At 43.0% G+C, this 14,031-nt stretch overlaps 1 protein-coding gene across 2 annotated transcripts in view; it reads right to left on the reverse strand.

Annotated features, from left to right (window-relative positions):
• The window catches only part of fndc1 (fibronectin type III domain containing 1), a 48,278-nt gene that overhangs the window by 25,346 nt on the left and 8,901 nt on the right, over positions 1–14,031 (reverse strand). Inside the window, exons 2-10 of one of the 2 annotated variants that reach the window (XM_064340643.1) lie at positions 11,392–11,586; positions 10,527–10,613; positions 8,944–9,012; positions 4,251–4,457; positions 3,605–3,703; positions 3,040–3,157; positions 1,887–2,074; positions 1,105–1,212; positions 239–427 (exon numbers count right to left, since the gene is read on the reverse strand). In XM_064340643.1, the coding sequence (XP_064196713.1) occupies positions 239–427; positions 1,105–1,212; positions 1,887–2,074; positions 3,040–3,157; positions 3,605–3,703; positions 4,251–4,457; positions 8,944–9,012; positions 10,527–10,613; positions 11,392–11,586 (1,260 nt within the window). Of the gene's footprint in view, positions 1–238; positions 428–1,104; positions 1,213–1,886; positions 2,075–3,039; positions 3,161–3,604; positions 3,704–4,250; positions 4,458–8,943; positions 9,013–10,526; positions 10,614–11,391; positions 11,587–14,031 lie in introns of both variants that reach the window. The other variant, XM_064340642.1, reaches the window with a different exon arrangement.

Genomic DNA, 14,031 nt, shown 5'->3' on the forward strand with positions numbered 1-14,031 from the left:
TCTAAATTATCGAAGCACTCTGTATGACACTGAGGGGAAAAAAAAGCTTGAACTGCGGCCAAAATCTCAGTTTCTGTACGCAATAAAACACAAGGGTGGACACCTGCAGTCCCAGCATGCTGTAAGCGTGTTACATAAGCACAGTATCGAGGGAGTCGTCAGTTACAAACGTTGTACGAGATTCAAAACGGAGAAAAACAGGGGGGAAAAAAAAACAGAAGTGTGCTTGCTTGCTTACTTGTTGGCATGACGACGCTGAAGGCCTTGCTCTGGGGCCCCTGTCCTCTCCGGTTCACCGCGCGGATCTTGAAGATGTAGCGCTCGCCGGGCTGCAGGCCCTCGACGACGGCGGACGTGGTGCCGCCGCGGTAGCTGGCGGACTTGGCGCCGAAGGGCTTCAGGGCCGGGGCGTAGGACAGGATGTACTCTGCAACGGCATTTTGGCGGACGGTGAGGAGGAGGCCGTTCGGACGCCGGCGCGATCGGAGCGACGGCCGGGCCTGAAGGCGTGGCGCACACGCACGTACACACAGGGACACTGGTGCATTGTGGGTAGACTGACTCTAGGGCCGTGTTCGAAACGGCCTCGTAGCTACTGTGTCCTCAAAGTGTGTACTGTCTACTAAACATGCTGCCTCCTAGTTTAGTGTGCATTTCTTGGTATGCGATGGGCAGTGTTTTCCCAAAAAAATATCCTCCATACTATTTTCCAACGGAACTGTGGAAATGGCATAAGATGTCCAGCCCTTGTAGGAAAAAAGGCCATGCCTGTTCCTCCCTGATATATGGGACCCAAAGATCTGCTGGAACACCTAAAAAGTATGGTTTACTTCCTGAAAAGTGTGCACTTCCAAATACACTCAGCAAAACCCGGAAATAAGTGTATCATCCAGGGATTTTTAAGTACACTAAATTCAGAGAAAGTTTCGCCTACTTTAACATCTTTTTAATCCAGTGCACTCAATATAAATACTCAATAGTGGGCAAGTAAGCTGTTTTGGACATGGCCGTGGCCTTATGGGAGTAGTGATGAGCGGATAAGTGTCTCTCTCGTGTGCATGCTTCCTGTGCTAACGCCTTGAGAAGAGGCCGCACTCCAAATACCTCGGATCCTCCCGTTGGTTTCCTCCGGTGGGTCCCAGGTTGCCGTGACGGCAGTCCCTTTGCCTCTCAACGGCTTGACGTCAAAGTTCTCAGGTGGACCCGTCGGAGCTGCACGTTTTTTTTTTTCAGAGAAAAAGAAAGTGATAAAAACACGTGTGCTAAACGGGTAATTCCACTCTTGGCAAAAAAAAAAATTTAGAAGTAGAAAAAAATAAATAAATCGATTCTGATTCTGCACAAGATTTTTTTTTTCCCAGGAAAGCACATGCTGAGGTCATTAATATGAAAAATAAAGGTGTCTGACTTTGGTCCAAATAACCAGGGAAAGGCAATAAATGCTGACACTTGCGTGAACCCTTTACTCAAAGCCAGTTATGACATAATGTGTGATGCTGCCATGTGAGAACACAACATGCTTACAGACATGGAACATTAATCTATTCAAGACGTATAAACATGTTTAATACACGTTTAGCGAAACTGAATAGTAATAGAGCCCTATGTTTAGACATGAAACTATTTAACCTGCTGAAAAGCACAGGGATAAAAATGCACCAAAAGTAAATTAAATTATAAATGATGTGTTGTTCTTTTTTGTGTACCTGAGTAGAATGCTAAATGCCTAGACACAATTTCTGATCAAATTCACGTGTTCTGGATTTGAACGTTGCCTATAACTCAACAGTACTCTATAGCTATGTACACATTCCACCTAGCTTAAAGAGCATTTTGTTTTATCTTAATTTAATAGTAATTTTTCATCAGGCAGTTCACTAACCTACCGGATTCAGGGGTCCTCTGAAAGACAGAGACGCTCCATTTGCTGGTGTGGTCCCCCTGCGAGATCCGGATGGAGAACTCGTACATGTTGTCGGCGGAGAGGTTCTCCACCAGAAGGCGCCGCTGCGTGGTCTCTCGGTAGTCCCACCGAGCCGACTCCCCCTTCTCCCTGTACCTCAGCGTGTAGTACCTGCATGCGCAAAGATGGTGGAGGAAATTACAAGACGGGCGTGTGTCATGATGCAGGACAACGCAGACCACCATACGCGAGTTGCAGTCAGACAGTTGACCTCCCGGGGGAACTTACTGGTCGCACGTTAAGACTGGAAAAACCAAAGTATTAACATTTAGATAAGCATTCAAGGAGCATGTGGCTGTCAATCAAAACCAAGGTCAAAAGAGCTGGCCTGAAGGTCAGTTATTGCCGACAAATCGCCACAACAAGTCAAAGCTAAATTAAAGTTATTAAATCTGGAAAAAGGCAACTTCCAGAACATTCCAGAACAAATGTCAAACCTACTTAATAAATATGCATAAGGAGGCAGCGTGTAGAAAGCCGCTGGTACCATATAAAATGATTTTTCGCACGCAGATTAAGTCCAAATGTCGGTTGAACTGAGGACCAACTGAATTTTTTACTTTTTTTTTTTTTTTTTTACAAAGCTTTGCACAACACCCGTGGAGAAGACCCAGCAGCTCAGCAGACAGCCGTGTTTCATTAAAACGTGCATTAAAGAGCTAGCCTGGGTCTTCCTAAGGGGTCAGTCTGTTCGACATCTCCCAGAGAAAGACACGTTCTTTAAAGTCTATTATCAGACAGCACCCGTTTTCCTTCTGTCAGCTATTTACTCAACCCTTTCTGAAATTGATTGAACACGCCCTTTGACTCTTTCACTCGTTAGCATTGCACGGGGCGGCAGTGTAGTATAACGGGTAAGGAGCTGGTCTTGCAACCTAACGGTCACAGGTTCAATTCCCAGGTTGAACACTGCTGTTGTACCCTTTAGCAAGGTGCTTAACCTCCATTGCTTCAGTATCTATCCAGCTCTACAAATGGATGCAGTGCAAATGCTGTGTAAAATGATGTGTAAGTCGCTCTGGATAAGAGCGTCTGCTAAACGCCTGTAATGGGTACCTGGACGTGATTATTCTCACCTGGTGCTGCTCTCGGCCGTCTCCTTCTCGATCTCTGGGTCCACCCAGGAGACGAACACCGACTGGGGGGACATGACCCGAACGGTGATGTCCTTCACTTCAGACATTTCCTCTAAATCTGCTGGATGGACAATGAAGGTTGCGATTCATCATCTTTTAAATTATCTACAGCGAAAAACAAAATCTAGTACATAACTTATTTTTTTTAAAGTCTGTTCGTATGGCAGACAATCCATTGTAATTACAAGTCTGATCATTGCGTTCTCCGCTTTGTTCCACGCATAATAAAAGGCCTAGCGTTGCAGATGTTATACACACTGAACATTTTGCCGTGCCATATTTTGCTTCTTCCATTTTAATTCCCACTGATTTCCCCAGTCCTGTAAAGTGCATAATCCAGTTACGTGCATAGCGTCACAACAGTATCAATAGACAGCAGTTATTAGTAGTTGACTGTAAAAGATACGTCAAATTATGAGAAGGGGAGCATGCGACAGTAAGGCTAAAACAGATGTTTTTTGTTTTGTTTTGGTTTTTTTTTGGGGGGGGGGGGTCACGCACCTACCTGGGGGGGGTTTTTTGCTCATGAAAGCCTTGTGGACGGGGGAGCTCTGCCCGAGCGCTTTCTGTGCCTGCAGTGATACCACATACACGGACTCAGAGGCTACGAACAGAGGGGAATACCAAATACATCCACGGTTTACACAGTCAAACGGGCACAGCTGCAGGCCAATGCGGCCCACAGTATTGCACTACAAAATTACTGCACTATATATTGTCAGCTTTGTTAAAACAAATTAATAATTGTATCTCCAAAAAGATGACCATTGTCCAAAAAAGGATTCATCACTACATTTAATTACACAAGTATTTATTTATTCAGTAACAATTTCTAGTATTTTCAATAAACTTTATTAGTCACAATGCCACGGAACATAGACAGTGCATAAAGGATGAGGCGCACTTTGTATTTACGCATCAACTTAAAATTGTAATACATGCAGATATAAGGTTTGTACAGTATGATGCTAGTGACATATTTGAGTCCTCTAACACTCTACCCCTAAATTCATTGCTCTTTCCTTAAATTTCTATGTAGCATTACATGTTTGATTCAATGGTCCTCATATGTATTTAGAACATACAATGTACAGTTTGAGATACATCGAAATGCTAATATTTTAAAACTGACCACACGTCCCGCCTCTTACCATGGTTTTGCCTCCTGGGGCTCCTCTGTTCGGCCTGCACGGGGCTGCTGACCATCCTGCGGTCGTTTTGGGCCATCCCCAGCAGGAAGCCCCGCCCCCGTCCCGACTGCTCCGCGCCGGAGTTTTGGGGAGGCCTCCTCTGCTCCAGGACGCTGTCCGGCGACCGGGCCGCCTCGACCCTCACCGGCCGGCTGGGCGCCTTCCTCTCTGAAAAACATGGCGTCGTTAGGGGACGGTCCCTACTTTCAGACGATCCCTAATCTAATGGGATCGGTCTACTCAAACTAATGCAGCTTTCCTATTCACTTTCACTGTTCACTGTACATGCAGTTCCTTCATGTAAACCTCCTATGTAGATAAAACAATTTAGCATTTTTTTATTCCATTACATTATTTACACATGCCCTAATATAGAGCAACTTGCAAATTTTCATACACATGACCCCCCCTCCCAGACTTCATATACTGAAGCAATTCTGGTAAACCACCCATTTCTGAAAAGATTTATTTCATTTATGGCCAGAATTCAATCAAATTTTGTCCTTCACTTTGACTTATATAAATGCATGTTTATCTCTCTCTCATTTTTCTCATTGAAAATGGAGTTTGCACCAAAATTAGGTAGCACTTGCCAAATGTCAAATAAAAAAAAATGCTATGGACAAATTTTGATTGAATCCAGGCCTCCTATTGGGCATCCAATCAAAAGATCTCCTGATTGACTGCTCAGGATAGTACTGGTCGGGATTGAGCCAAGACAGGTTTCTGTGTGAGATGAGGGAATCCAGGGGCCACTGAGACTGAAACTAATCCGATCGTTGGCTAATCTCTACTGTTACTTAGTGAGTATTGTACCTTATCGGACCTGTGTTTTGTAGTTGTTCCAATGACCTTCAGTTTGCAGTTATTGTACGTCGCTTTGGATAAAAGCGTCTGCCAAATAAATGTAATGTAATCTCTCGCTCTCCCTCCCTCTTTTTGGGGATATATTTTGGCTCATAATGTACAAGCACAAAGATGTTTACTCCGAGACAAGATCTTCTGATCCTTCTGAGCTCCTCAGTGAACACACTCGAAGCGCATCTAGCGCTAGTGTCCGTTTCTATGGTCTCGCGGCTATTTGTGTGATGGAACGACCCCTTCACCTGGCCTCCAGTCAGACATGCACTTCCTGTGGAAGTACAGAGCCCCGTTTTAAAAATAAACTGGCGTACAGTTACAAACAGAAGTAAACAAAACAAGGAGAAAATTAGCCAAACATGTGTAACCGAAACGCGTCCCATGTGAGCGGGGACGCCGATCTGGTGAAGGCTTCCTGTGTAAATCCACATCTGACTTGCAAAACAAACCCAATGATCCGACCCCCCCCATCCCCACCCCACCCCACCCCCCACCCCCACCAGTGAACATTTTTGGTTTGTAGAACCACTGTACTGACATTGCAACCGATGAGGAATTTCCCTTGTTATAGTTTTCAGCTGAAGAGTATTTTTCCCTCCTCTCTCTCTTTCTCTCTCTCTCTCTCTGTTTCCTCTTTTTAAAATTCATACATGACTTCAGATGTAATCTCTCAGGGTTGCACAAATCTATAAGTCGCACAGGCAGCTAAAACACCCGAGGCGATGTAATTCACAATAAAAACCTATTAGGGTTTGACTTGCAGTATAATACCAGATATAATCAATATTCATGTGCAAAACCAATCCGGACCCTCGCCAACGTGAACCCACCCTGAAATTTAGTTTCTCCATGCATTTAAACAGCTGTACTGAATGCATGCAAGTACAGCGTTGCACGCAAGCAAGGTTTTCAGCGTCCAGTAAATCAATGCTGACAGAGTATTTGTAACTCTAATGGAGTGCATTCTACCTCTCTTTTGGACTTATATACTCTCTTTTAGATTAATTGTAGGTAAAGGGCAAAGTGGTCCAGCGGTGCCTCCGATCAGGAATCAAACTCGCAACCTCCTGATTACAAGCACAGCCCCCTAATGTCCCCATAAACAACCCCCGTGTGTGGCCAAATCGTCATGGATACCACTTAGCCCAGAGAACTCATCGTTATCATGCCTTATTTCGGTGGTCAGCGGTATTTGTTTGGTTTTTTTCTTCCGTTTGTTTTTAAACACAGCGCTGTATAATTTCGCAGGGGAGCAGAGAAGGGGGAGCTGCTTGTGCCAGACCAAAGCAGACTGGCTAGGACAGACATGTGCTGGGAGTGTGCAGAGACAAGGTTCTGTGTGAGAGGATGAGATCCAGAGGGCGCTACGATCCTGGCTGATGGAAAAAAAAAAAAAAAAAACTTCTGCTAATTTTCTCTCTAAAATTCAAATTTCTATTCAAATTCAAACTTTTTTATTGGCAGGTAATACATCTGTAAATTTTATTACAATATTATCAGCAATCGTTATGAAAAATATTACTGTTACATTTGCAAAGCACAGAGCAAAACATTTATATATTAACACCGATTAACTCTCTGTCTATCTCTGTCTCTCTTTCTCTCTCACTTTCTCTGTCTGTCCCTCTCTTTCTCTGGGTGCTCATGAAAGGAGTGCTTGTGCCTCTGTCTCGACAAGCACCTGGCTGACACACCTGCTCGCCTCGACCATTCACCCACGACCGTGCAAATATGACGAGAAATGACTCTGCTATTCACCCGTTACCTCCACAGTGCCAATCAATCAATCAACGCTTCATAAATCTGGTAACACTTTACAACCAGGTCCCATGAATTGGCATTGACTAATGTAATTGTTATAATGCTAACTCCTGAAAAGTTAATATGTACAGCTTTGCTAATGTACACGCACATCATTAGTTCATGTTAACTGCATTAGTTAATTCACATTCACATTGAAATAAAAAAACAGTTCATGTATTTGTTAATGGTTAAACTATTGGTTTTATCCTGTTTTGCTAAAGTATAAATACTCACATAATTAATGGATTAGTTAATGTATGAACTGGTAACTAATGAAAAGTTAATTTCATGCTTAATGTATTTGTACGCCAGTAATTCATGTGAATAGCTACAATAGTTAATGTCAGTTCATGTGATCTTATTGTAAAGTGTTAGTGTAAACGTTCATGTCACAGTTTCAGATAATTTATGGAGGCGAGAGCGGTTGCAATAATACCGCAGTAGCTGAAAGTTCAACATTGAATCTGGCACACGGGTCGTGTTTGCATATAGATCGTTACCCCTACTGTTTGAATGTAGTGAATGAATCCGCAGAAATGCTGAGGGAAGAGCCCCCTGACGCATTTGGCCACTGCACTGACTGTGGTCTGAGGAACTATGCACCCGCAGAAAAACACTCTATTTTATAGCGAGTCGCGAACAGACGATACCGCCGCACGCTAAACGTAGCAGGCGTAGCGGTGTGTAATTTGTCCGTTAGCCCCCGTCAGGAGGTCGGCATGACAGTTTTAGAGCCCGAACTTCAGCACTGATAGTGTTCTTATCTTTAATCTCTTTTTCCTCAAAGTTCTTCTTCTTTTTTATCCCAGAGCAGGAAAAAAAAGAGTCTCCATTTGGTTTGAATCAGCAGTTTTTTTGTGATTTGGCCAGCTGTGTGTCTCTCTCTCTCTCTCTCTATCTATATCTCTCTCTCGCTCTCTCTTTCACTGTCTCTCTCGCTTTCTCTAGCACACACACACATGCACTCCCGCACACACGTACAGCGCCTAGCCTGAAATGTACTTTGCAGATGCAGATGCACTAATTTCAACTTAAGCATCTGCCACATCGACAGTTCTCACAGGGAACTCTGGGCAATGTAGTCCCTGAGAGTGCTTCTGTCGTTTCACTATTTCTTACTTGAACACATAAACATAATGTAGGTTTGGCCCATTCTCATTTTCTTATTCAAAGCACTTATCACACAGCACACCACAGAAAAACAAAGCATTGGTTGACCTGACTGATTCAAAGTGAGTGAATATGGGACATTTTTGGGGGCATAATCTTCATGACAAGCATAACTCTTTCTGACATTAACAGTGTCTAATTAGCACAATTAACAGCTTTTTAAAATTCAGAGCTTGCAGTTGTGGTTGGAATGAAGACAAACGGACACAGAGGTGCCCTGGATAAAGTCTGAGAGCCAATCCACAGATGTACTGCAAGATACTCCGCTCTAAATTTGCAAGACTTTATCAGTAGTTTAGCCGAGCCTCCAGATATTTTACATCAATCGAATTACAGCGTTTCTGTAACACTTAGGTGCCCATTAATGAAACAATAAAAGACATTAATATTTAATGCATGCTATGAAACTGATTTATTTCCTAGCAGGGCCTGTGCAAGAACACGCTCTCATTGCAAATCATTTATTATCGCTATTATCACAAACATTATTTAACTCTCTGAAGCATGGATGTTACTTATTTATGGTGCTTGTCCCTTCTACGCCGTTTCTAAAGGGGGATGATTTGGGTGAATGCTGGAGGTTATTAATATCAGTGAATGCATTATTAAGGAGTTATTAATCTTAACAATGTCCTAATAATGTAGTCGTTGGGACACTCCTCAGTTGGGACTACCCAGCTGATGGACTGGTTTTTGGGTGCAGTTGCATCACCCGAGGGTAATAGGGTGTTACCGTTGGTTTTCACGCATTTGAAATCGACATGGAAGCAATGCTGCTGATCCTTTGATCACATGAGGAGACATCATATTTTCGCGGTACCTGTAACTGATCCACTCGAAGGCACCGAGCTGGTGACCGCAAAGCCGTCCAGCCTCGCCGATCGTCTTCCTGTTAGAGGAGAGGACAGGGAATGTTTTTTTTTTATCAGGGCTTGGAACCTCTGAAGGCCAGATAAACAAGTCCAGCAGAATCCATAACACATCCTAAGACTGTGTGCCATGAGATTGTAGCACTGTAAGTCCGGATAGTAACGCAAATATGTTTGTGTGAGGAGTTACGTTTGTTTGCTTGCAGCCTGAAGAACAGTTAAAGCGCTGTATCGCGACCCCGCCTGTTCTGAATGGAATATGGAACTTATATATCCAGGTCATGGCGAGGTCACCTTGTCCATCCCTCTCATTGTAAAAATCAAGAGAGTAGCAGTCAAAAGTAGCGTGAAATCCATTCTTTTGTTTCATCCATTCTTATTTTCGTACATCTGTTTTGTCTTGTGCAGTTTTACCTGGCAAAGGGGTTTGCTTTTGAAATTAATGAAATTATTTATTTAATAAAATGACGAGTTCACATTTGTGCATGGAAAGAAAAGACATATTTCTTAAGAGAGATTTATAGGGCTAGCTCTTGGAAGAAGGGCTAGCACAACACAAGCTGGCTTTCGAACGAGATTCCATTGGACACAAAACAAGGGTTTTGGCCACATTCTATAATAATGATGAACTGCAGACATTTTTCCAAGTATAGCAGAACATGTAATAACTACAAAAGCAGACATAGCTAATTAAATATTTCTTGTACTGTGGATGACAATAGTTGGGCCCTGAAATCGGGACTTATGAAGTTAAACATGAGGCTATACACATGTGAGCCGTAAATTGCAAACTTAAACTTAAAAACCTAAATGAAATTCAGAATAACCACAGCGCATGTATCTGGGTTGACATATTGGCTGACGTGGACTTGTGCTGGAAAGATAATGGCCAAACAAATTCTGAATGCTCTTGGGCTGGTAACCATGTGAAAGTTAATCCCCTCAGAGGTTGAAATCTTCTGTGAGGAAATTCTAGAGGGTGTCCCGGAATCCAAAACATGACTTTACAGAACATTTCATACATTTTCACTGTCTGAGTTTGACGGCGGTCGCCGGGTGGAGAGCACATATGCTCTCCATATTATCGCGGGTACTGTCACTTATAACACACGCGATATCAATCCACTGTGTGAAATATCACCATATGTTGGTCTACTGCACAGATACAGGCTTGCTAAGTATCAGAAGACGCAATGCACAGAACAGTATTTCAGTAAATGAGAGTAGTGCAGTAAGTTAAAAAAAAAAAAAAAGTTTCAACGCAAATTCAACAGCGTTTTAACGAAATTGCGGGGCGTGCCGCATCGCCATGGCGACAGCCCAAACTGCACTGGGCGCGTGTGACGGGAGGAGGTGCTGGGTCCACGGGTCTCCGTTTGTTCCGCACTAACAACAGTCTGCCGCCAGAATGATATCAAACGCGGTGTTTGAATTGCCTCATCATAGCTTGTAGTTCTGTACATTCGGTTCCCCAGCCAGCTGAAAAAAACTATCGGTGAAAACGGAGAAGTCCTCCCTCCAAGTCCTTACTCACCCGTGGGAGTCTCCGCCCGGTAGACCGGCTTGCTCTGCCCATCCTTGTTATCGGCGGTCATTTTCAGAAAGTGCAGAACGCCAGGTTCTGGGAGAGAAGAAGCTCGGTTAATGATTCTGTTCACACCCCAAGACGGCAGCCATTTTTTTTAAACGTTGGCCCAGTGTGAAATACTTAGTTACATGAACTTGGTAATTTTGGTTTTGCATTTGAGTGGAATAATGAAATGTTCACAGAACTACATATATATTTACTGGACCTATTAGTCTTGAACAGCACAATATGAGTTAATGCAACTTCTTTATGGGTGCAGTGCCAACGGAAAAGGCTTGTCATCAGAGTTTAGAATTTATAATACAAAGAACCCAAACTGAGCCAATTTAAAAAGAGCACTGTAATCATTTACTTACAATGGTGTATTTTTAGAGTATATATACATATAAATATAGAAAATCAAATGTGAAAACTTTATATGTAGCCTATATATTATGTCTTACAAATGTCCCATAGAGGTTTTATATTAGTGCTGTAACTGGTAAATCTGCAAATCAACCAGACATTTTGTCCGACACTTGGGATAAGAAAAGCAACTTTAGCAACAGAGTAGATCAAATCAACTTTTGTAGAGTAGTGTATATGGTTCTGTTCTGGGCCAGATCGTATGTCCTCTGTTAGCATTGAGCTGACACCGGCCATTTTACTACAACTCATAACTCCAGTGGGGATCTACTTGGATATTCTTTAACACAAGCGAGCTGCCGAAATAAAACAAATATTCAGTAAATCTGATATTTGTCTGTCTATACTGTAGCTTCCCTGTTATAACTCCTGCGAAACAGAGCGGGCGAACGGGCAGTTTTCTCACCCACATCCTCCAGTAGCTGCGATCTCTTGCTCCCATCCACCCTGGTGTAGCGCAGGGACTTCATGGACTTGCCGTAGCCGATGCTGTAGCGCTCCACGGGCCGGTCGTCCAGCTCGCCGGGGGGGTCCCAGGAGACCAGGAGGCCCCTCTCCACGGGCACCAGCTTCACATTCTGCGGCCTCAGGGGCACCAGGGCTGCAAAAACAACGCCACAGGTGTCTCACCTGACAGGTATTTTCAGAGAGACTTTGAGGCTCTGTCACAAGAGACTGCAGCAAACACAAACACCACAGGTGTTCCACCTGACAGGTATTTTCAGAGAATCTCTGAAACTCAAGAGGCTGCAACAAACAGCACAGGTGTTTTATCCCGACAGGTATTTTCAGAGAATATTTCAGACTCCCGAGTTGAGTGCAGTATGAGGTTTTTATTTTTATTTTTTGTGGTTCCTTTGGAATCACCGTTATTGGACCGTAACTCCGCACCCCTGTCATCACATCAAACTGTCTGAATTTAGAATTTTCAACACACAATGTGAAATTTCATAACAAATTAACCAAGCTGCGTTACTCGGGACGAGGAACCCCACTCTGGAATGGACGGTAAAAACAACCCCGTGTGCCAGAAACCTCAATTCAAATACAAAATGACATTTCTCATCTGTCTGTTTCTGGGCAATGACTTCACTGATGGAATCTTTATACGGTGGCTGAGAGGCCAGATGCCAATCAGAGAAGACAATGTCCTGCCATGCCGTGTGTGCAACGCATTTAAATAAACAGGGTAGCACACTGCACCTGGCATACAGGAGTTACAAGTTTCATCTTGTTTTTGTGTGGAAAAAAATAAGTCCCTTCGTAACTCAGGTTCCTAAACCATTTACATGTGTCGATATATCACTTTCAGCAAACCATTCGATCGCGGTATTTGCTACATGCCTGGATATCGGCATCTGTGACTCTTTGATCTTTTTTTTTTTGCATATTTTGGCAAGATGTGGGTGCGCCAGGTCTGTGCGCTGAACTGCGGTTAGCATTAACATTGCACAGTATTAGAAGAAGAGGAAAAAAAAAACATTTCCAGTGCAGTTCAGGCAGATGGAAGCAAAATGTACCTCAGGACTGCTGTGGACTACAGGGACGAGCACAATCACAGAAATGGATGTGAAACACTGTGTTACAGCAGCTTGGACTAATCAACGGTTTATCCCTTAGGAACCGGCATATGTTTAAAAAAGAAAAGCCACATGAGAATGTAGCCAAACTGTACGAAATTAAAGACAAATTTAGCCATAATTCTATATGCACGTCTGATAGGGACCTCCGGTCTCAAGGCTCAAGGACAAACTTGCATGATTTGGTATGTCAGCTTGACAAAAAAATTCACCAAAATAAAACTGCTGATCTTATGCTGGTTAATGAGAGGATTCTGATCAGGGCTCAAACTCTATCTACCTTACCGTAACACAAGCTTTTGGGCACTGACCCTTTTATTATAAGTAGGCTATCTGACAACTCATGCAAACAAAGGTTCACAACACAGCATATGCTAGAAAGTCTTCAGAGAGCTTAACCCATTGAAGAGTAGGTTCCGTGGGATGTTTTTCTCAACATTCTAAGCCACTGTTCTAAAACTCCATTGCTTTCAATTACCAGCAGTGATTGTTTCATCAGCATTAGAGTGTTCAGTTAAGAACATTCCAACCGCATATTTGTGATCTCACACCTTAGAGGGCTGAAGCGAAACAGGTGGCTTGAGTATCATGGGTTGCAGCGTCTTTATTGCAAGCGAATTCATGTGGTTTCCATACCTACAGGCACGTAATTAAATTCAGAGGCAGTTGGGTTTAAGGTTGAGGTTAGGGTCACAGTTAGGGCAAGTGCAGATTACACATTAGCAGCTATCCTAACGCCCTTTAAGTAACTGCATACCATTTACATGTTACTTGCGTGGTAAGTGAATTATAAGTGAATAACTATGTTGTGTGCTTCACATAAATAGTGCGTAAATCACACATGGCTGTGTTTAATGGAAATATTTTCACACGGGAGGAACTGTGAAGTGATAGCCTTCTCCTCAGTGTTTTTCTCCTACTTGTTTTATTAATACTTTAAAAAGAGGTATTTTGGAATGTTTTTTTTTTTCAAAATTCCAAGTCAGTGTGTTCCAGTCAAGTCATCACTCATTTAAAGTGCATTTCACAGAGGCCTCAACACACAGTACATTTAAAAAAACAAAATAAGGGATAATATATGTTCTAGAACTCCACGATTTTCAGTCGCCGGCCGCGATTGTTACATCAGCATTAGAACGTTCAGCTAAGAACATTCTGGTCGCGTCCTTGTGATCTTTCACCTTCAAGGAGTTAATGCTTTTAAAAGGAGGCATTTCACAATGCATTGTGGCTGAAAAAATCAGCATGTGAACTTCTGGGCGCCACACACAAGCCTCTGAAAGATAAAACTGTCTGCTGGGTGTCCATAAACCACGTCTAGACTGACACAGTGCGCTCACATTCAACTATCTTATTTTTTATATCTTCTTTTTTTAGTATCAGTGTCTGCCGGTGCGCACACAGTAAATTCCCCAGTGTTAGTTTGACTCTAACAGAGGCTATATGAGTCCAAGAAGGGGTCACAT

This window comes from Anguilla rostrata, chromosome 6 (assembly GCF_018555375.3).
Source record: "Anguilla rostrata isolate EN2019 chromosome 6, ASM1855537v3, whole genome shotgun sequence".
NCBI lineage: Eukaryota > Metazoa > Chordata > Actinopteri > Anguilliformes > Anguillidae > Anguilla > Anguilla rostrata.